At 36.5% G+C, this 25,210-nt stretch overlaps 1 protein-coding gene across 4 annotated transcripts in view; it reads left to right on the top strand.

Annotated features, from left to right (window-relative positions):
- The window catches only part of LOC107799148 (dicer-like protein 4), a 47,764-nt gene extending 38,533 nt beyond the window's left edge, over nucleotides 1-9,231 (top strand). For all 4 annotated transcript variants that reach the window (XM_075221443.1, XM_075221444.1, XM_075221442.1 and 1 more), the window contains 3 exons: nucleotides 7,125-7,434; nucleotides 7,505-7,619; nucleotides 8,707-9,231. In XM_075221443.1, the coding sequence (XP_075077544.1) occupies nucleotides 7,125-7,434; nucleotides 7,505-7,619; nucleotides 8,707-8,860 (579 nt within the window). In that variant the 3' untranslated portion in view covers nucleotides 8,861-9,231. The remainder of the gene's footprint in view (nucleotides 1-7,124; nucleotides 7,435-7,504; nucleotides 7,620-8,706) is intronic.
- The last annotated feature ends 15,979 nt before the right edge of the window (nucleotides 9,232-25,210 follow it).

Below are 25,210 nucleotides of genomic sequence, written 5' to 3'. Positions count from 1 at the left end.
CCCCCTGCGTTTTTAGAACGTATACAAGGGGGCATTTGTGGACCTATTCACCCACCTAGTGGGTCATTTAGATATTTTATGGTCTTAATAGACGCATCTTCTAGATGGTCTCATGTGTGCCTATTGTCATCTCGCAACCTCGCGTTTGCAAAATTAATGGCACAAGTAATTCGATTATGGGCGCAATTTCCCGATAATCCAATTAAGTCTATTAAACTTGATAATGCTGCTGAGTTTTCATCCCAAGCATTTAATGATTATTGCTTATCAATTGGGATAAAAGTGGAACATCCTGTAGCTCATGTTCACACTCAAAATGGTCTTGCAGAGTCCTTAATTAAACGTCTGAAATTGATAGCAAGACCGTTACTCATGAAAACGAGGTTGCCCACTTCTGTTTGGGGTCACGCCATTTTGCATGCAGCAATGCTAGTTCGTCTCAGACCGACAAATTATCATAAATATTCCCCGTTGCAATTAGTTTTGGGTCATGAACCTAATATATCCCATTTAAGAATTTTTGGATGCGCAATATATGTGCCTGTAGCACCGCCATATTGCACCAAAATGGGTCCCAAAAGATGGTTAGGAATATATGTTGTGTTTGAATCACCCTCTATTATTCGCTACCTCGAAACATTAACGGGGGATTTGTTTACTGCACGATTTGCAGACTGTCGATTTGATGAGACACTTTTCCCAAAATTAGGGGGAGAAGTTGGTGAAACCAAACGGGAAATTTTGTGGAAAAATCCATCATTATCTCATCTTGATCCACGTGCCTTTATTTGTGAAAAAGAGGTGCAAAAGATTATCCATTTGCAGAGAATAGCAAATCATTTACGGACTTGAAAAGGATAACAAAATCACATATCCCTGCAGAGAATGTTCCAATCCGCATTGATGTCCCTATTGGACAATCTTCTAGTGCCGTAGCTAATGAGTCAAAAGCACGCCTAAAACGTGGCAGACCATTAGGTTCCAAAGATCGAAATCCTAGAAAAAGGAAAACAAATGATCAAAATGACACTACGAAAGAACCTCATGAAGAAATCCACGATTTAATAAATTCTGAGATTCATGAGGAATCCATTGAGCCCAGACTCAAGAAAATAAGGAACTATCAATAAATCCAATCGATATTGAGACAAATTTGAATCGAGTGGATATAGTGGTGGATTATGTCTTTGCATATAATGTTGCATCTAGCATTATGCAAGAAAGTGAGGATCTTGAACCTCAATCTGTTGGAGAATGTCGACAAAGACTTGATTGGCCAAAATGGCAAGAAGCAATCCAATCAGAGTTGAATTCACTTGCAAAACGTGAAGTTTTTGGGCCTGTAGTCCAAACACCTAATGGTGTAAAGCCTGTTGGCTATAAATGGATCTTTGTATGCAAGAGAAATGAGAAAAACGAGGTACAAAGATATAAGGCACGCCTTGTTGCACAAGAATTTTCACAAAGGCCTGGTGTCGATTATGAAGAGACATATTCACCCGTTATGGATGCTATAACGTTCCGTTATCTCATTGGTTTTGTTGTCCATGAAAAGCTTGACATTCATTTAATGGATGTGGTTACCGCCTACCTTTATGGCTCACTTGATAATGAGATATACATGAAAATTCTCGAGGGATTCAAAGTGCCTAAAGCAAATAATTCAAAGTCTCGTGAAATGTTTTCAATCAAATTGCAAAGATCGTTGTATGGTCTAAAGCAATCAAGACGAATGCGGTATAATCGTCTTAGTGAGTATTTATTAAAGGAAGGCTATATAAATGATGACATTTGCCCATGTATTTTTATAGAGAAAACAACATCGGAATTTGTTGTACTTGCCGTATATGTTGATGACATAAACCTTATTGGAACTCCTATAGAACTCCAAAAGGCAATTGATTATTTAAAGAAGGAATTCGAGATGAAAGATCTCGGAAAGACAAAATTATGTCTTGGTTTGCAAATTGAACATTTGGCAAACGGAGTTTTTGTTCATCAATCTGCCTATATAGAAAAGGTATTGAAACGGTTTTGCATGGATGGAGCACATTCATTAAGTACTCCAATGGTTGTTCGATCACTTGATGTGAATAAGGATCCATTCCGACCTCAAGAAAAGAAGGAAGAGCTACTTGGTCCTGAAGTACCATATCTTAGTGCAATTGGTGCACTAATGTATCTTGCTAATACTACAAGGCCTGACATAACCTTTTCAGTTAATGTCTTAGCACGATATAGCTCTGCTCCTACAAGGAGACATTGGAATGGAATCAAACTCATATTGCGATATCTAAAAAGAACTACCGATATGGGCTTATTTTATGGCAATAATTGCAGTCCTGATCTTGTTGGTTATGCCGATGCGGGGTATTTATCCGATCCACACAAGGCTCGATCTCAAACAGGCTATGTGTTTACATGTGGAGGCATTGTCATATCTTGGCGATCGACTAAGCAATCAATTGTGGCTACTTCATCTAATCATACTGAGATAATTGCTATTCATGAAGCAAGTCGAGAATGCGTGTGGTTGAGGTCTATAATACATATTATTCGAGACAAATGTGGCTTGAAGTGTGACAAACTGCCCATGATTTTGTAAGAAGATAATGCAGCATGCATAGCCCAATTGAAGGGAGGATTCATAAAAGGAGATAGGACAAAGCACATTTCACCAAAGTTATTTTTCACACATGATCTTCAAAAGAATGGTGATATTAATGTGCAACAAATTCGTTCAAGTGATAATATAGCTGATTTGTTCACCAAGTCTCTACCGACGTCAACCTTCAAGAAGCTAGTGTACAAGATTAGGATGTGAAGGCTCAAGGATGTGAATTGATGCTCTCATCAGGGGGAGTTAATGCGCGTTGCACTCTTTTTCCCTTACAAGGTTTTGTCCTACTGGGTTTTCCTTGCAAGGTTTTTAACGAGGCAACCAAAAGGCGTATTATTAGATATGTGTACTCTTTTTTCTTTTCTAGAATTTTTTCCCATTGGGTTTTCTTTTAGTTAAGGTTTTAACGAGACACATTATCTGTTGAATAAACATTCAGGAGGGTGTTATAAATAGAATTTTATTTATGGTGAATGTCTATATTTAGAGAGATTCTATGGTTTATTACTTGGTGACTAATTCACTCTCTCCCTATAAATAGAGGGTTCTATTCCTTTGTAATTCATCCCAAATCAATAAGAATTCTCTCTTTATTTCTCTGTAAGACAAGAGGGGTTGCTCTGATGGTAAGCAACCTCCACTTCCAACCAAGAGGTTGTGAGTTCGAGTCTCCCCAAGAACAAGGTGGGAAGTTCTTGGAGGGAAGGATGCCGGAGGTCTATTTGGAAACAGTCTCTCTACCCCAGGTAGGGGTAAGGTCTGCGTACACACTACCCTCCCCAGATCCCACTAAGTGGGATTATACTGGGTTGTTGTTGTTGTTGTTGTCGTCTCTCTATTTCTCTGCAATATTGTTCTTCTACTTTTATTGTTTCATAACAATGTATATATTTTTTAAAATTGGTATAATATTAGTTGTTCGCACCCATTTTCCAAGAAGGTTGAATGGTGCACTTGGTTGAAAAGTGAGTTATTTACCAAGAGGAATATGGATCAATTCCCCCTAGCACATTTTTTTCTCCTTTTTTTAGTAGTGCACCCTTGTATTTAAAATTCTAGATCCACCTCTACTTGAAATATTGCTTTTTAGGAAAAGGACATGGTGCAGATGTTGATAATTTGGTTGTCTTTTTGGCTAATTCTTCATGCCATATAAAAGGAAAATAAGCTTTAGGATTATTAGTTACAGTTTATATGTGGGTGAGAACCATGAGATCTCATGTTCAAATCCCAGCGGAGGCACACTAGGTGATTTCTTCCCATCTATTCAAGCCTTGGTGGATAGAGTTACCTGGTACTTGTTGCTGGCAGGAGGTGGCAGGTATCCCGTGGAATTAGTCGAGGTGCGCGCAAGCTGGCCCAGACACTACGGTTATCAAAAAATAGTTACAGTTTATATGAAATTGAAGATTTACTTATCACAAAAACTAGGTGTAGATTTCTGTGATAAAGGTGTTGAGAAAATCCTTGTATTCCAAGGGTGTGTTTCATTAGTGGAAAAAAGATTTCTGGAAAATGCTTTCCAATTTTTCCATGTTTGGTTGGATCAAATATTTTGGAAAATATTTTCTTTATGAACTCATTTTCCTCCAATTTCAAATAAATGGCTTCCCTAGTAAGAGAACGAATAACATTTCTGAAACTCGATAGTCTAATTGATGGTTTCAACCCTCCCCACCCCACCCTCTAACCCCATCCACCCCACCCTAAACCCCGCCTCCAAGCGCCCCCTTCCCATGCTGCTCTCACTCCCTCCTCTTTCCCTTGCCCCTCACTCCACTCCACCCCACCCATCCCCCCACTCCACTCTGTCCCTTGCCCACCCCTACCCCCTCCCAAAACCACCACTCCCCCTCTGTCTTAGCAAACCTGCTCCAACCCCTCCTCCCCCCCCCAACCCAAAAAAACCCACACCCCCAACCGCATGACCCATCTCACCCCCCAACCACCACTACCCCAAAAAAAAGAAACCCCACCCCATAATGTTTGTCTAGGTTATAAATGCTCTTGAGATAATATTTTTTGCTTACTAACGAAATATCAGAAAATAAGTAAGAAAATCACTTATTTTTGTGGAAAACATTTTCCTTTCATACTAAGCCTGATGACTTGAATCACTTGGCTTGCTCAGGAAAACCTCTGATGCTGCACGGATGGTTAGTGAGATTTTAACCTTAGGGTGTTTGGATATTTGAAGGGGAGCCTTGGCGTAACTGGTAAAGTTGTTGCCATGTGAACAGGAGGTCACAGGTTCGAGTCGTGGAAATAGCCTCTTGCAGAAATGTAGGGTAAGGTTGTGTACTATAGACCCTTGTCGTCCAGCCCTTCCCCGGATCCCGCGCATAGCGGGAGCTTAGTGCACCAGGCTGCCCTTTGGTATTTGGGTATTGGTTGTAGCAACTAGCTAGAATGCTAAGGTCCTACGGTGAGGGGCTTTGGTGGCTGTATAATACTGAATTTGGGTGCAAACCTTGACCATGTCATGATCACCTTCTTTCAAATGCCATGTATGAGAAAGAGTGGTTTTTTTTTTTGCAATAATTTGGTGCATGGTTGCAGCCTTGCAGGCCTCTCCCATGGTGTTCTGTTGACTAATCCTTAAAGAATTTTGAGATCTCTATAACTTTAATAATTATTTTTAGCTCCAAAACTTTGTAATCCTGTTGTTGTGCTCTTCTTTGTTATGAACGAACTTTCTCCTCATAAGATAAAATAGTACGAAAACATCTATTTTGGTGGCTTATTGCTCAAATTGATTTCTTCTCATGACATCATTGTTCTTGTAGCACAGACTTTCTTGTTGATTCCTTCATACAAGTCTTTACTCACCCCAACATCAGGTTGCTGCTTTATGATGATAATCTCTTCAGCGGTTTTGCTGGAGGAGCATGATTGAGATCATTGAACTGTTTGCTCTCACAGCTTTCTTCATTTATGTGATACCACCGTGGTGTTACAAAGTTATAATTGTAGTGGATCAAGTTGCAGAGAATGTTCTCATTGCATTCACGCTCTGTACTAGTGATGAGTCTTGCCTAAAGGATTATGACAGTAGGTAGTCATCAGATACAGAGGCTGTTCAAGCACTTAGTGACCATAGCTTTATCCATTAGTTCAGGGAGCCAACTTTCTTGCTCCATTTTCGTTTCTAGACCTTCAACAGTAATAAAAATTGTTCAACTCCTTGAGGAAGAACTTCTTAGTACTCCTTAATTTGTGCTTCAGAAATAACTCCTCCCCCCCCCCCCAAATCCCCCTCGCCAAATAAAACAAGGCATAAGCTGGTATATATATTGTACTATTGACCCTTGTGGTCCAGCCCTTCCCCGGACCCTACCCATAGCGGGAGCTTAGTGCACCGGGCTGCCCTTTATAAGCTGATATATATAATTTTGGATAATACATAAGGACCCCCTCAAACTTGTCCCAAATTTCCCCTTGCGGCCTTAAACTTTGCAGGGGTCATAGTACTCCCTGAGCAACTTCTAAGTGGTATTAGTACCCCCTTTGTTGGCCAACCCCTGTTTTAAGGAAAGGAAGTGCTTAACATGCAATTCTTGCTTCCACGTGTCAATTTCATTTAAAAAACTTATTATCATTGTACCCCTAAACTATGTGAAATGCATCATTCATGTCCTTTAATTCAAATCAATTATTGCGGTTTAATTTTAAGCTTCAACACGTGGCGATTTGTGGTGCTAATCATTTTCCATTAGTAGAAAAGGGCAAGTGTAGACCATTTTGGTAACAACAGGGGTAGTTTCAACCCCAACTTTTTACAAAAGTAAACCATTTCGCATAGTTCAGGAGCAACTATGTACCTTCTCCATGCATTTAACAAAATATATCTTGCAAAAATAAATTATAAAACTTTTTTGTGGTCCCTCACGCTCTTAAAGAGAGAATGATGAACACTCTCTATGCCAGGTGACTGAGAAAGGGGGCATTAATTCCCCTTGAAAGTTTTTTAGGGGGGTACTAGGACCCTCACAATGTTCAAGGTCGTAATGGGAAATGGGGACAAGTTTCATGGATCAGTTTACATTGCCTTATGAGCATTCAGAGTAGAGAAATGCATCACTATGCTATGCATACGGAAAGATAATGATTTATCACTAAAACCTATAACATTCCTCGCAGAACTTCACAAGTTTCTCGCTTTAGTTGATAAATTACCTTGTTTTGGCAAATAATTTATTGACTGGTTTACATATTATCAAGTATGCTTCGGTGTTCCTTTTGCCTTCTATTTTTACTTCTCCTCTTCAAATGTCTCTCTGGTCAGTGAGACAGTGACAACACTTCTGCTACTTTTGTTCTTTGCTTCTCTCAGCAGTTGCATGCTGATCAGGCGTCGTTACTATAGATGTCAGCTCTTCTTATCTGATTTTATCATTGTTTCTGCAGTTTGATTTCCATTTTAGTATTCCAATCTTAATACCTCCCTTATCGGACTTCTCTTAAATAGCTATTTTGCAGTTCAGTAATGTCTTCCAATGTGCAGGCTCAAGGCTATAGGCGCAAGTCTAAATCACTGGAGCAAGTGGTAAAAACAGCTAAAAAGATGGAAGCTAAACTGATAGGATATGATGAAATACCCTGTGTTCTTACTGCTAGGTGCAATGACGTGGAGAAGAACGAAGCATCTGAAAGTGATCGTGACTTGAAAGCATTTCCTATTAGTGAGCAACTTGCAAGAAATTGCAATTTCAAGTTAAAGCCTGCGAGAAAGTTGGCCCCAGAGGCAGCTGTACAATGCAATTCTGAGCAGACCATCATGCCTAATGGCTCTAATTCAGATTCAAAAGCTACAGGTATCAATAACAAGGATCTCTATCTGCTTATTTATCCATGTTGTCATTCTCTTACTCCAAAATAATTCAGGTGGTGCAATAAATGGATCGGCAAAGTCAATTTTGCATGAAGTTTGTGCTGCCAACTGCTGGAAACCTCCTAGATTTGAATGTTGCAAGGAGACAGGGCCAAGCCACTTGAAAGAGTATGTAGTGAACTAGTAAAAAGTAGCTTTTATTTTCATTCCAGAATTTTGAGCAGATTCCTGCAATCATGAAAATGTAAACTAAACCGTAGTGAACAAACTGCATTAACTAATTACTCATCTCAAAGTAATTACTCAGCATTGTAAAATATCGAGTTTCATGAAATGGCCCAAAATCGTAAAATGACAAGTTGTACTGGAAAATAACATTTGACATTAATGAATGAAGCCTAGGAAACTTATTCCTCCAACAAGTACCGATAAGAAATGGACCTTGGGCCTAACTCAACCCCAATAGTTAGCTCATGAGGTAAGGATTGTCCAAGACCATGTAAGGAGACCAGAAGTCCCATCCACAACTGATGTAGGTCTCTAACACCCCTCCCCACCCACACACTGACGCACACAAGCTCAGAACTGGACATTTGGAGTGTAAATATAATATGGGCCCAACATAAGGGTTTCAAGAATTGGGATGAGTGTGGCTTTGATACCATGTTAAGATAATGGACCTTGAGCCTAACTCAACCCGAAAAGCTAGCTCAAAAGGTGAATATTGGCCAAGACCATATAAGGAGACCAATTACTCCGTCTACAACAAGATGCGGGAAATCTACCAAGTAGAAATCAATGCACCATATAGAAGAAAAGTTCAGCTTGAGATGGGAGGATATATGCGGTCATAATTTGTATCTGGTTAATTTCTGCACTATTTGATTGTTTAAATTTTTATTATGCACTTGTAGTTCTTAAGTTTAATTCTTGGAACCTATAACATAAAGAAAATCCTTGCTGGTTATGTGGTTTAATGCTGTCCTTGGGAATCCCTGCCTTTAAGTTTGTTGTCTGATCTAACCAGAAAAGGTAGAACCACTAACATCATCCTCAACTTCTTGATTATTTCTGTGCACTGAAAATCCTTGACATTTTGTAGCCTATGGCACCTATCTTTATTGTGAGAGGGAGGGATGGATGGAGGGATGGAGGGAGAGGTGTTAAAGTAATAGCTTATATTGTGCCCAACCCCCCATGTTCTCCAAACTGCAGACATTATGTCCCCTCTTTAATTTTACAAAATTGTCTTCAGGTTTACTTTTCGGGTGGTGGTGGAAATTGAAGAAACATCAAGAGTTATAGAGTCTTGTGGAGCTCCTCGGGCGAAAAAGAAAGATGCAGCTGAGGATGCAGCGGAAGGGGCACTTTGGTTCTTGAAGCACGAAGGATACATGTTCGATAACTGAGAGTGCTTACCCTCTGAATACTGACTTGATTATAACAAAAATTGTACTATGTATGATCCTTAACGCGACCATAATGTGTCTGTATGTCTATCCTATACGTGTACAGGTATAGAATTTGTATATTAACCAGGTAGTACTGAGTGATAAAGGGGTCTTGCTCACTCTCTCCTGGTGTGGCTGCAAATAGAATAGGTGCTAAATGATGTAATTAGTTCTAGTTGGCAAACTGCTTTAGGTATTGAAATCATATGCGGCTTGCCATTTTTTGGAGGTCATCCTTCCTAGCATCCCATTCTTGGTGGGAAAAAAACAAAGTATCCCATTCTTGGTGCTTTTATTTTAATTCTCATTTTTCTTTTCTTTTTTTGTCATTTCTTTGTTCGCTTTCTTCTTGATTAAACCAGTCACAGATGCCTGCTACTTGAAAGGGTCAAGTGCACAGATAGTCATTCACAGGAATGCTATTTAGGAATTAGCCAATACTTATTTTGTCCTAAAATTTTAAACTAAAACTCGTAACTTAAGGATAACTCAGAATATTTTTGTCCCCAAAAATTGAACTAAAAAATTAAAATTTTGGATACACTAGTTAATTCCTAAATAGCAGCTCTGTTAACTAGTGTCATTTCTACTATTGAAATTCCTATGCTATTGCTGTGGAGTGTAAATGACGGAAAAGATTGCATTACTTACCGAGCATGTATTTTGGGCAGACATCCTAGGAACTGAAGTTGTTAGGGATTTTATAGCATGTAATATTGACTCTATAACTCATAACATCGCGGCAATGACAATACTGTGTGATGTATTTTTGGTCAGTAGTTATATAAATACCGCCCTTTAACCAAAAAAAATAAAAATTGCTAGTTTGATAGAAGCATACATGACCAAGTCTTTGTCATTTTGTATTATCAGTTTTACTTAATTGTTTCTTGTGATATAACGTTAATTTAACAGAAAAACATTTTTCTTTCAAAGTATTATAGTAGAAAATACGATTCTAATAATGTAGCAAGTATTAGTAATAAAACACAAAACACAGGATAATTAGGAAAAAATGACAAATCCTTTAATGAAGGATGAAAAATATTTACACTCCATCTTTGCTTTAAGAATCAAATTCCCTTCCAACTTTGAGCAATAAACATTTTTTTCCCTTCATCTCTGTTGAATCTTTTAAATACCTATTTTGTCGTCTGAACATTTTCAAGATGAAAAATAATAACCAAATATTTAATTTAATGGCATCGAATAATGAAAGAAATGAGCATAATAAAATAATTTATTCATATTAGTAATTTTATTAATAATTAAAACTCAAAAATCTATTTGCACAACTAAGAAGAAGAGGGTGTAATTTTATACATGCACTTAGTGGCGGTGAAATGGATAAAAAGATAATTATTCATCCATATTATCCACTAAAAATATGTTAGATAATGGACTTTTTAAAAATTGATCAAATATGGATAAAATCTATATTATCCATTTAGAAAATAGATACTTAGCGGATAACCCATGGGTAACATTTGCAAAGACTCAAATTGGGGGTTCCTCCAATTTGGAAGAATAAAAATTTTCCCAAAAGTAATCGCATTCAAGAAGTCATGAATAATATAAGTATCCATATTATCTATCGATTAACCTATTTTCTATCCCTATTAAATATAGACCCTTACATATACTTAATGCAAGTAAAACAAAAAATAAACAGAGATAGATTTAATAATACATTTTTAGTGATTATCTATTTATACTTTCAATGAAATTTAACATTTAGAAAATATTTCATCAATAACTATCAAAACTCAAAAATCTTGTAAATAAATCTATATAAACAATAGAGAGTAAGAGAATATAAAACTTCAATATATATACTTAGCGCACATTATATTAAAATAATAATCATAAAAATTAGCTGTAGATACTGTAACAAAATTTATAAAAGAACTATTCTATTTTTAGTTTATTGAACTCATATCAATTCATAATAAAACATAAAATAATCCAAATAGTAAGTAAAAAAACATCTAAGGTAAATATATTGTATATAATTTTTAAAAGGTATTATATACTATGGGAATTGAAAATGTCAATAGGCGAAAAAGATATAACGTAAGTTAGGAAGGGGAAAGAATGTGTTGTTCAAAATTATAGGGGAGTTTGATTGTAAAACTAAGAGAAAATGCATAAAGACCTCATTCAATTTGTCCTGGAAAGTTATTTATACACCTAAACTTTACGGGTGTCCTAACACCCCACTATTGTTTAAAGAACCGTATTTACTTACTCCCTCCTAAGGCCTGGCCAGTCGCGCGTGTTTGACAACTGAATTGAGCGCGTCCTTACTCTTTTAATCGTTGAAAATACCCAAAAAAAAAATAGAAATAAATAAATCTTTAACGTTAATATAACCCCAACCAACGGTAAAATCCCCTCTTCCCCAATATTTTACCAAACCCAGTTGAAGAACCCTAATTTCTTCTTCTTCTAATTTCTGCCGAAAATCCCTCAAATTGCCCTTTTGAGTTTTAATCTTTGAAGGCAAAGATTAACATTTCTCCTTCTTAAGAACCCTAATTTCTTTCTTTTAGTAGTGTTATACCTTTGTCCTAAAATTCAATTATCCAATCTTTGAAAGTAAATGCAAATTATCTGACTTGATATTGTCTTGTTGTGTTGTAGTTGTTGCAATGCCTTCAAAAGGCTTGAATTTGACAAGGCTTTGTACGGAAGAGGAAGAAAATGAGTCAAGAGGAGAAATTCGATGCAACCATGGCTATGTGTTGCCTTTGTTAACAGCTTGGATCCGTCGAAACCCAGGAAGAAGATATTGGGTTTGTCCATACTATGGGATAAATGATAGTAAAAATTCTTTCACTAATTGAGTTGTGAAAAATTATCATTCATTAATTTTCTTTTGTTATTCATCTTAGGGTCCACGATCTTGTGATTTTGGGGTTTGGAAGGATTCCGAAATTGATCCTAGGTCCAAATTTGTTATTCCAAAATTGCTTGACAAAATGGGTGAACTTGAGAATGCATTAGAAGGCTTTGAAAATCTTGCCAAGCTGAGGACAACTTTAAACGTTGAAAACATCATAGAAGAGGACAAGATGAAGAAGATTGAAGCTCAATTGGTGAAATTGCAAGATGATATTGAGAAGATGAAAGAGAAGGAAAAGAAGTGGAAGAGTAAATTAGCTAAGTCAAAGGCTAGGAAAAATGTACTTTGGTTCATTATATTGGGGATGTGTATTATTCTTGTTGGTTGTGGGTATCCAGGAATCTCATTGAAAGAAGATGTAATGAGGTTGCCATTGTGAATCTAGTTTTGTCATCTCAATATGAATGTAGTTGTTGCTTGTAGGATTTATTTTGTATGTTTACAATGGAACTTTCATTTGAATGTAAGCCTTTTGTAGTTTTGTCATCTCAATATTTTGTAGTATTCTCATCTCAATATGTATTTGTAGTTCTTGCTTATCAATTGTTGTTTCTAAAGAAGCGTTGTTTTTACATTGGGAAGTAAACTGCATACTGCATAGATCAACTATTGGGAAGTAAACTGCATACTGCATACTGAAGTATTGGGAAGTAAACTACATACTGAAGAAAGTAACTGTAAATTGCATACTGAAGAAAGTAAACTGCATACTGCATAGATAAACTGCATACTGCATACTGAAGTATTTCATTTCATGGCAAACACACATACTATCAACTTGTACAACTCATAGATCACTAAAACATCATATATGCATTTGTTACATAAAAGTCACAAAATGAGTTAACAAAATAGCTATTTGTTGTTATTGTAGCAGCAGCAAACCAGACACCAAATGTAACAAAATTGCAGTCTATAACTACCTACAAATCCTTATCAAAATACAGAATTGCAGTCTATAGCTGCTTAACATTTTTTGCATAATGCAGTCTATTGCAATACAGTCATCAAACAAAATCATAGCTTCATCAGCTGGGTTGATTTGCAGTGGTGCTTTCCTGGCTCAACTTAGCAGCCCTAGACCTTGTTTGAATGAGTTTCTTGCCTCTCAATTGTTGAAGCTGCCTTGATATCATAGCTTCTTTACCTTTCCATTTAACACCTCGTGTTGGTTGATGGCCTAGATCTCCAGTTACTTCTGCCGAGGACCTCACATCCTTAAAGTTTGTAGATGACATTCCAGGCTGCCAAAACCCAACAGAAAATCAGACAAATGAAATCACTTAAATATGAGAGTTTTTGTTAGACTTATATTTTGAATTTTGAAGCCACTTTGAGTGTGTAAAACTCTCATCCTAACCATCCTTGGTTTCTTATATTGTGTTCTTACATCAGTGCTAGTACCAACATCTTATATCAAACAATCAAAATTAAAAATCTGGTAATATTTAAAAAAGACAAAGAAGACATTAAAGGGAAGAACTTCACCTTTTCTTTAGAACCTTTTGGCCTACCCCTTCCTCTTCCAGTACTTTGCTTTGGTGGCTTTGAACTACCAACACTTGTAGGCACAGAACTTGCTGAAGTTGCAGCAGTATTACTTCCAGCAGCCTTTGCACAGCCCCTCTTGTTATGACCCTTGTTATGAGAATTGCTACATGTCATTTCCACTCCACTACTGGACAATTTTCCTGTCTTATTTTCACCAAGCTCTTTTCTTCTAACCTTCTTTGGCCTTCCAGGCATCTTCTTGACATGAGGTGGTATAACATTTGGGTTTTGTGACTCTGGCCACATATTCATACCCAAGACAGGTTGAAGAAAGTAACTGTATGTTTTCATGTAAGTTGCATTACTGTACCAGTGAGAAATATAGTTCATAGGCTCCAGATTTTTATAATGCAGGGCAGCAACTGCATGAGAACATGGTATGCCGTTTAACATCCAAGCTCTGCAGGTGCATGTTTACCTGTTGATGTCCACCAAATGCTTCACTTCACTTGCACATGATCCTTGCTTCACTTCAAATCCATACTCACCATTCCAGAAAATGTTACATTTCATTGACCTTACTATGTTCTCTTCCAAGATTTTCATGGCCATTGGTGAAAAATCAGTAATCCAAGTGTTTCCAAACCGTCTGAGCTGACCTATTCTGTTCATCATCTTCACCCTTATTTCTTCAAGCATTGTCACTATAGTCTTCTGCCTTGCTGCCAAAATCTAAGCATTGAAAACATTATGCCATATTATTGTCAACACTATCAGACTTGCAGAATGTGTTGAAATACACCTTACTCCATCTTTCAATGTTGTAGTACAACAGTTCATCAGCTATCTTAGTCCCCAATTTCTTCATGTCATCCAGATTTTTCTTCAACTCTCACTCATAGGTAGACCTTGCACACCTCCAGAAGTAGTTCCTTCTCTCTATGCCCCTCCATTTCTTAGACCAGTTAGCTAGGATGTGCCTTGCACACATCCTATGCTTAGAATTTGGAAGCAGGTCTGTTATAGCATTCTCAAGCCCCTGGAAAATTAACAATTGTAGTTAGTTTTAAGTGAAACAACAGTAGAAAAATAACAACAAACTACAAGTGATTACCTTTTGCATGTCTGTTATTATGGTCAGATTTGTACCATCTCCAAGCTGAAGATCACTCTTTAAAAGGTTGACAAACCACCTCCAAGTGTGCATATTTTCAATCTCAACAACAGCCCAAGCAAGTGGAAGCATCTGATTATTTCCATCTTTGCAAACTGCTACAAGTAGTTGGCCTCTACATACCCCTTTTAAAAAAACATCCACCCAATCCAATGCATGGCCTACAACCAGCTAAGTATGACTTCTTCATTGCATCAAAACAAATGTAGAACCCAACAAACATTTTCTTCCCACCTTCAAAAGTTCCTTCACTAAGTTTCACTACACATGTACTACCTGGATTAAATCTAAACAACTCATCCCTATAATCTAAAATCCTGCCATACTCCAGTTTATGATTACCCATTATCTCATTCAACACAATATTTTTTGCCCTCCTACAAACTGTCCTCCCAACATATAATCCCAATTTCTTTCTAATCAACTCTTGAAACTTGAATATTCTAATGTTAGGTTGTTCTTTTATCCTCTCCTTGAACCTTTTAGCCAAGAACTTTGAATTACATAACTTGTTTCTGTTAGTAGGGTCACATTTGTGAACTGGATTGTAGTTCTTGACTACAAAATCCTTAGTCCTAGAATCATAACTAGCAACCAGAAGCCAAGGACAAGATGCTTTCTTGTACTTAACCCTCACCCTTGTAGGTTCATTTACATACTTTTCTATAGAAACCTTTTGTTGAACAACATATTTAGTTACAGCTTATCTGAAATCTCTCACACTTGCAAATGCAAGTCTAGTTTCCCAAATTATTTTCTTGCAAGTCTTGTCAATATTACTCTTCTTTGAGTCTTTCTTCTTCTAGCTTTAACTTCTGTTGAACCTCCCTTTCACCTTCATCATCAACATCATCTGGATCTGTCTCAAAACTAGCAGCTTCATCTGAGAGGTAATAAGGCTCATCACCACCTATCTTACCTTCTAAACTATTCTTCTTCCTAGATTCATATTCATCATACCCCACAATTGGACCTCTCTTACTTAGTTTAACATGTTATTGTTCAGGAGCACTTTCTTTCCTCTTCCTCCTCTCTACAGTCCTTCTTTCTGCCCTAAATGCCCTGTATTCCTCACGTGTATCATTGCCATAATCAGCTTCTCCTTCTTCAAACAACTCCTCATGGTCTGAATCTGAGTTGTTATCAGTGTTGCTACTAGATTCAGATGAGTTTGATTTAGATGAGGAGTTTGAACTATCATCAGTAGTAATAGCTGTGGGCACACTATTATTGGCACTATTTTCAGCAGTATTGGATGCCTTTTCAGAAGTTCCCAAACCCTCATAGCCCCCCAGATCTTGACCAGATTCCTTCTCAAAAGTAACATTACTATCATCCACAACTTGGCTGACATATTCTGATAGAGGGGGGACCACTACAGCTTCTTCAACCAAGTGATCTACATAAACCTCCAAAATATCCCCACTTTTTAACTCTTCACAAATACCCATAAGGTCCCTATCAACCTTAATTACTACAAACCAGGACAATTAGGCGGTCTAACATAAAATAACAACAGAAGAACTATTGTAACAACACTCTTTTACATAACTTAAAAATTCAAAATACGAGAACATATCAACATCGACATCAACACAATCAGTAATCATCCGACCAACATAATCATCCACTGAAAAGGAATGTAACTTATCCATGGAGATTTTTCCACCATGGAAAAACCTTAGTGTAACAAGTACAAAAGACATTAAAGTACCTGAATATAGTAGAAAATAAACTAATTAAGAATTAATAGTTACTATTAGACCCCTACATAAGAAGTCAGAATACATGCTGTCACGCCTCCTTTTTACCTGCGCCCGCAGGGGTACAAGGGAGTTTTTCCAATTAAAGGACAATTGAAATGAGATTATTATTAAAGAATCAGAGTCGCCACTTAGGAGATTTATGGTGTCCCAAGTCACCGGTTGAATCCCGAATCGAGGAAAAGAATGACTCTATTTAACAGTCTGCGCACCAGAAATCCGGATAAGGAATTATGTTAACCCGGGAGAAGGTGTTAGGCATTCCCGAGTTCCGTGGTTCTAGCACGGTCGCTCAACTGTCATATTCGGCTTGATTATCTGATTTTAATACATTTTGAACCTTTGTACAAATTTTAACTTTTAGCCGCTTTTATTATTATTATTATTATTTTAAAAGAGAATTACAACGTCGTTAAAGTACGTCTCGAACCACGTCACATAAATGCACCCGTAGTTTTTAACATATTTTTAACGTCGTTGAGATTTGATTTGGGGCACATAAATGCGCACCCGAATTTAGGAAAGTAATTTTATTAAATATGCGCCTAAAGAGACTATCGTGTTATTAATTCGGTGAAGGCCGTAGATATTCGCTAAGCGGCCTCTCCCTAAAGCTAGATAGTTATTAAAAATAGAGGGCCTCGCCGCTTGTACGTTTTATTTTGGCGAGGCACGCCTCTTTTATTTTTAAAAGGACATTCCTAAAGTGTCTATATTTTCTATTTAAGTTTGTCTTTAAAATAAAAGAAAATAATCCTAGTTAATTACATGCTTGAAAAGGCCATCACTTATTTATCGGATTAAAGCAAGCGCAACCGGAAAATTGCAATCAAACTTGCGTAAAAGGAGATTATTTCATGCCTTATTCTATAAGCCAATACTACTGAAATTGAAAATACGGAATTGACAAACAATATATATTCAAAAGAAAACTAATTATCCTATAACTAATTTAAACCCACATTGTTAGATGAAATGAACCGTTGGAACTAATTGTTTTCAACTACTTGAAACTAAGCCAACCTTAATTACTAATGATTACGAAAGTTTGCTTAAGCTGTTCTGATTAAATGCACAAGAAAGTTATGGCCTTGGTTTTAACTCTTACGACCAGATTTACATACTATTAGGCGCGTTATTGCATTTTTTTTTTCAAAAAAAAAGTATCGGCTAAGATGAAGCGCTATTAACTAAATGAAGCTAACACATTCGAGATTTGCTGATTTTTAAAGAAACATGAATATTGGCTAACTGATTATTCCCAACACTAACACTCACCCAAGTGTTCATTCAAATTCCTATCTTTCTAAGTTTAAGGCATCACTATGTTCACTCAAAAGTTATCTGTTTACAGAAGTCTATTATTTGCTATCATCACTATGAATATAAACAACGGGAAAGCTGGAAATAAACTACTACACCAAGTACAGTCCATAGTTTGTTACTAGTCTAAATGGTTCAAAATGATAAAGGCGATCCTAATTGACCAGTTCTTGACTCAATATAATTCAAACAAACGGAAAATGACAACATTGGACTGACTATCACTACAAATATTCACGTGAACATAGGCCGGAAATACTACTTCATTTCATTCCAATTCGAGGTTACACCAAGGAATTCGAGCGTGTACCTGGTATTGAAAATACAAGAATAGAAAAAAGAAGTGAGTAGCAGCAGTGGTGACAACAAAGCAACAACAACCCAGAAACAGATTAAAACCAACAGAAATCCAGCAAACAACCAATGGAACAGTTTTGTTTAACCAACAGCAAACTCAGGACCACAAGTTGCAATTTCAGAAGTACCAAACAGCAACACAGATACACCAGAAACCCAGGAATAAAACCAGAAATACCACCAACAATCACATGCAGAAACAGAATGTATTCAGAAATGCGATAGAACAGTAGATTTTCTGATTTCTGTTCTTCAGACTCTCAAATAAAGAAACTCAGAACTTCAATTAAACAGCAACAAATACTAATACTGATTTTCAATGGTAAAAGAAAGACCTCACTTTCACTCAATACTGGATTCTTAGTCTTAAAAATCCAGCCTGTTTTTACTCTCAAACTACTGAACTCTTAGCATTCAAAATCCAGCCTAGACTCTCTCAAAAAATCCCTCCAAACTCTCTTCAAAATTCCTCCCAGAACTGAAAACTAACCAAAAACTCTCTAAAATTCCTCTACCCTCTCTGAAAAATATGTCCCCCCTCTTATACAGACTTGCCTTACCTTTTAAACCTACTGCCCGACCCCCTTTCTCCCACTAAATCTGAAATTTTTCACTTAAAATCCACTAAGGAAAACTTTTCCTTATTTTCACCCTCCCCCAATTCCCTTTTGTTCCCCATTACATATTAATTTAAAGACACTAATATCCCACTAACAAAACACTAACATTAAAATATTATCCTAACTGTTTCATTCCCAAATCATCCCTGAAACCCCTTAATATTACTGCCCATCAGCTGTACCAACTCACCTAAGGAGGAAAGCTAAGCATTGACTAAACTAATTCCCAGATGATCACCTAAATTACTACAGCTATAAACCAATTCCAGCTAAACAGGAAAATACATCAAATACAAGAGTTTCAGTGATTCAGAACAATGCTTATAATCAAACAGAATCTTAATTAATCAGACAACTAACAATTGAAAAACTATAAACAACAGAATGCCAAATGATTCAAACTATACGAACGACCTAATCAACGAAGCTTAATTAATCGATTACATATTACAATTGACACTAAACAATCAGAAACAGAGAATCATGCAATTCACGGGTAATTTCAGCGATATTGACAGAAATAGGGACTAACAGGAAACTAATTAATCGATGCAACTTATTAATCGATTATACATACACAATTGGTAACAACAAAAAGAATCAAACATACAAACAGGGTGATTCATGGCTTTGGACAAAACAGGGGACTTATGAAACTAATTATTCGACGACATTAATCAAATCGAATGTGTAGTTTATAACAGGTACAATTAATCAACAAACAGAAAAATCGACCAAATAAAAAGGTCACTGGAGATGAGAAGATGAATTGATAAAGAATGGAAAAATCAACAAAAACTAAACTAAACATATACACAGATAAAAAAAACATGAACACAGAACAAGGGAAAAAGAAAAATACCTCAGAACATCAGAACTATACGGACCCAGGCTCGAACTCGGACTCGGACACTTTGAGGTCGAACAGACATTAGTCGAAGTGTTCTCAACTGAGAACACTTCGATTAAGGTCGATTAGACCCCAAATCCTCACTTAATTTGGACAGATTCCATGATTTGGAATTTCTAGGGTTCCTGGTTTTCGATTTAGGGTTCGAATGTTTCTAGGCAGATTTGAATGGAACCAAAGTCATTTATGGTATGAGGGAGGTCTGGGGGTTGCCTGGTATGAATTTGGAGTGGATTGGGGTAGGTTCATGTTTGGATCGAATCTTCAAATGAAGATTCGAGGAGTTTCAGGAAGATTCGAGCTAGATGGTTAACATATTTGGAACGAGGGTGGTCTGATGGTCTTATGGTGTTGATTTGGTGACCGGCGGCGTTGTTGCCGCCGGGTTTTAGGCAGTGGGGTGTCATGGCGGCTAGGGTTTCGGTGAGGGGTGTTTGGTTCAGTCTCTGAGTTGAGACGATGAACAGGAAGACGAGGGGGGTGTTTGGTTAGGGGGGCTGGGGTAGGAGGTTGAGTTTATATAGGGGCGGGGTTGTTTGATCCTGGCCGTTCGATCAAGCACGATCGACGATCTGGATCGTTTCATTTAATGGCACGACGCCGTTTGGTCTCTATACGAAATTGGGCCGACCTTTTGGTGAAAATGGGTCGGGTATAGAGGAGGCCTTAAGGCCGTTGGATCAAGATAGATGAACGGCTCAGATCTGATCACCTAAAACGGTGTCGTTTCAATTATGCAGGGGCTGAACTGGACTATTTGATTGAAACAAATCAACGGCCCAGATTTGAGACTCAGAAACGACGTCGTTCGAGTCTTCTGCAGGATTGGCTGAAATGGACCGGGTCTTTTGAATGTTTGGGCCTGATTTTTGGTCTAAAATTTTAGGCCAAATCCGATTTGCCTTATATTTTCAACTCTTTTCATTTTCTTCTTTTAATTAATAATTAACAAAAATTCTAAAAATAAATTGTAAAACCAACATTAAACTACAAAATATTAATTAACTTTTAACAACAATTAGCACACAAGTTAAAACATTTAATTAAAATAAAATCACACGATGGCACTAAATGCATATTTTTGTGATTTTCTTCTTTTAAAACCAAATTATGGTTCGATTAGTTCCTAAATGCACAATCAAATCCTAAATACGCATGCAACATATTTTTGTTTTTGTATTTTAATTAATTAAAACAGGATAAACATTCACAGATAAAAACACAAATAATTATCCAAAAATGTCACGCAAATCCTAAAAATTGTACACCAAGAAACTTTTGTTTTATTTTTTGATTTCTTTTGGAGTAGTTTTCGTGAAGCAAAAATCATGTGCTCACAGCTGCCCCTCTTTGTCCGAAAACACAAAGAGTTTTCGTGCAAAGATAAAGTGAGCGTATACGAGCGATTTTTGCCCGTTGGAATACTCTGTGTGAAGCATTTTTTGAAAAGGTTTAACCGAACCTTTGCTTCAAAGGTTTCCTACATATCCCTAGCTAAAAGGGAATCAAGTTAATGTAGTTCGGGAAATTTTGGTAGCTGGGACTACCATGGGACTGCAATTTTGTTGTTACTGCTGCTGCATGTTGTTACTACTGCTTACCGATCTCCTTGTTACACTGTGCTCAAAAGAAAACAAGAGGTTAGACTAAACTATGAATTACAAACTCTTATCTATCTTCCACTCGCTTTGGTTGCCTCGCTTTCTTGTCGGCTTGTGCTTCCTCTGGTGCTTTTCTTCCGAAAAATGTTGGGGATGACACTGGCCTTTTGCTTTTTTGAACACAAGTTTTATCATTTCGTTCTGTCTGCTAGGGACATTGCTTCCTACATTAAAGCTTGTTATGCTGGGGATTTTTGTTGTAACCCTCCGCATTACTGACTTCTGATTTGACATTGAAATGTATTCCCCTGTTCTGCAGGCGGGCTGCTGACTCCAACTTGACTTTTGAAAGATGACACAACCTTCATTCTCCAGGCAGGCTCCTCACTTCAACAGTAATTCAAAAATATAACAACCTCCATTCTACAGGCGGGCTCCTAACTTCTTCAACAATTTAAAAATATAACAACCTTCGTTCTACAGGCGGGCTCCTGACTTCTTCAACTTAAAAATTTCAACAACCTCCATTCTATAGGTGGGCTATTGACTTCATCAACAACTTTGAAAATAAACCAGCCTCCATTCTCCAGGTGGGCTCTTGACTTCAACAACTTCTTCAAAATAATTCAGCCTCCATTCTCCAGGCGGGTTCCTAACTTCAACAACTTCTTAAAATTTCAGCCTCCATTCTCCGGGCGGGCTCCTGAATTCATCAACAACTTAAAATACAACAACCTCTGTTCTACAAGCGAGCTCCTGACTCCAACTTAAAATTTAACAACCTCCATTCTCCAAGCGGGCTCCTGACTTCAACAACTTCTTCAAAATAATTCAGCCTCCATTCTCCAAGCAGGCTCCTGACATCAACAATTTCTTAAAATGTAACACCTCCATTATCCAGGCGGGCTCCTGACTTCAACAATTTCTTAAAATGTAACACCTCCATTCTTCAGGCGGGCTTCTGACTTCAATAATTTCTTAAAATGTAACACCTCCATTCTCCAGGCGGGCTCCTGACTTCAACAACTTTCTTAAAATTTTAACACCTCCATTCTCCAGGCGGGCTCCTGACTTCTTCAACAATTTAAAATTTACAACCTCCATTCTACAGGCGGGCTCCTGACTTCTTCAACAACTTGAAATATAACAACCTCCGTTCTACAGGCGGGCTCCTGACTCCAACTTAAGATTTAACAACCTCCATTCTACAGGCGGACTCCTGACTCCAACTTAAAATTTAATAACCTCTATTCTCTATGCGGGCTCCTGACTTCAATAACTTCTTCAAAATAATTCAGCCTCCATTATCCAGGCGGGCTCCTGACTTCAACAATTTCTTAAAATGTACCACCTCCATTCTCCAAGCGGGCTCCTGACTTCAATAACTTGAATCATCTTCTTTCAACTGCTTCCCTCAAAACTGGTGTTTTATTCCTCTGAAAACTGTTGGGGATAACACTGTTGGGGAATTATCCTCCTCCTTTTAACAATGGTGGGGATGACACTGATTCAAAGGCCACTACTTTTAAAACTTTGGGTTATATTGCTTCTTCCAAGATTGCTTTTCTTTAAAACTTGTATCTCCCTTCTCGTATGCTGCTGGGGATTTTACTTCCTTCGAAACTTGTGTTATCTTCCTCTTCCCTAAGCGGCTATCTTATTTCAAGAAAATTTTCGTACTTGTCACCCCTCCTTTTTCCGCCCCCGCGAGGGTACAAGGAGTTTTTTCCAATTAAAGGACGGTCGAAACGGGATTGGTTTAATTATTTCAGAGTCGCCACTTGGGAGATTTAGGGTGTCCCAAGTCACCAATTTTAATCCCGAATCGAGAAAAAGAGTGACTCCATATTACAGTCTGCGTACCAGAAATCCGGATAAGGAATTCTGTTAACCCGGGAGAAGGTGTTAGGCATTCCCGAGTTCCGTGGTTCTAGCACGGTCGCTCAATTGTCATATTTAACTTATTTATCTGATTTTCATACAATTGTGAACCGATGTGCCAATCTTAACTTTTTTACCACTTTATTATTATAATTATTATTTTTTTAAAAAAAAATTAAAAATTGTGAACATTGTTTAAAACATGTCTTTGGATTACGTCACATGAAATGCACCTGCAATCCGGAACATATTTTATTCAATGTTTTAGGATTTAGATTTGGGTCGCATGAAATGCGCATCCGAGTTTAAGAAGGTAAAATTAATTAAATCGCGCCTAAAGAGTCTAGCGCGTTATTATCTTTGGGGAAGGAAGTAAAATTCACTAAACAATCCATTCCAAATTCTAAGTAATTTTTTATAAAAAAATAATTAAATAAATAAATGAGATTAGAGAATTATGTAAATTTGTATTATTTACATCTATTTATTTTTAGCGAAATCCTTCCTTATTTTAAGAAAATCCTTTAATGACTACCTTTTATTATTACTAAGTTTGTCTATAAATAAAAAATTCAATATCTACATTCTTGAAATTAACATATTAAATAGAAGAGAAAAACAAATATTAACAGAAAGTAATAAAAATTATAATCATAAATACAACATGGAATTATCGAAAAAAAAAATTAAAAAAAACAAAAAAAAAACTAATTAGCCCATAGTTTGATTAAAAATTTAAATTGTTAGTAAGACTTAAGCTTATTGAAACTAATTATTTATAAATACTGAAAATTGAAAGAAAGAAAAAAAACTTGATTACTAAACCATATTTCTAAAAATTTAAACGATTTAACCTTAACTAACTTTGTTTTAATTCACATCATGTCCTAATACTTGTTCGCAAACTAATTCATGTTTTAACTGAAATTGACTACATGATTCCGATTAAATTATTGTTGACGAAAAAAAAAACCTTATGAATAAGGAACTTAGTTAACTTTTGCCAAACTGATTCAATAACGCCATTTTTACGTTATTTCTTCTATTTTTCTATTAAACAGTTTTAATTAATAATCAGGCTTAAATATATTTCCTAATAATCTGGTTAAGGCGTTATTTAATATGTCGCTATAATATGCCTAGTTATGCCTATGACAGTGATTTACAGAATAATAATACATGAATAACCTAAATACAATACAAAAAATTAAATTAAACTAAATTAAAAATTTAACACTCCATTCTTCCTTTCAGCTTACAAAAAGCCAAAATTACAGTTGTGTACCTGATATTGTCAATATAAGAAGAAGAAAGTCAGCAACGTAATACGTAACACAGCAACAACAACAATAACCAGCAATAACCAGTCAACGAAAATCCCAGCGACAGCTTTGAAAAATTCAAAATAAAATCCAGGAATGCCAAAAATAACGGACAGAAACCAAGGGAGATTTTCAGATTTTTGAAAAGCTAGTTAATCTTCAACACTTAATTTCTACACCTGTATACCAGAATATTTATCAGGTGTGTACTACTTTCTCTTCTAATTTTCAACTTTTTTTTATTCTTTCTTTGTATGTTTTTCTTTTCTTGAGAGTTTCAATATATATATTTTTTTCGGAATAAATGTTCAACTCTTTTTTTTTAATCTCTTTTTTTCTCTTCTGTGTATTTCTCTCCTCCCTCTTGTGTTCAAGACTTCACATATATATATCCCATCCCATAAATCCTTTAATCAATTAAATCAATACTTTTTCTCTACCCAACCCATTATCTTCCCACTCATCCCCATTATATTAAATAAACATATCACACCACCCCATTATATTTTGTCCCCCATGCTTTATTTAAAATAATGCAAGATTCCCCTTTAATTTAAATCTTGTCCCCCCTTTATATTAAATAATCATATCACAACCCACCCCATTTCATTTTGTCCCTCATGCTTCAAATAAACAATTTCAAAATGTACAATTCCTAAACTACCCCTTCCGACCTTACTGAAATTACCAAACTACCCCTGAACGTATTACAAATTTACCAAACTACCCATCAGCTATAACACATCAATTAATCAAACTTAACCAAAATATAGACAATATGATCAATTTCTAACAATGTTCAAACAACAATATGAACATGGATGAACATCATAACAACAATATCACATGAACATGATTTTAACAACATTTCAACAACAAATCACATGAACACAAATTGAACAACCAAGAACAACTAAAATTTGATTGAACAATATTTTTAGCAACAACAAACCTATTTTCG

Source organism: Nicotiana tabacum, chromosome 9 (assembly GCF_000715075.1).
Source record: "Nicotiana tabacum cultivar K326 chromosome 9, ASM71507v2, whole genome shotgun sequence".
NCBI classification, from domain to species: domain Eukaryota; kingdom Viridiplantae; phylum Streptophyta; class Magnoliopsida; order Solanales; family Solanaceae; genus Nicotiana; species Nicotiana tabacum.
This window is presented reverse-complemented; position numbering and strand designations above follow the sequence as displayed.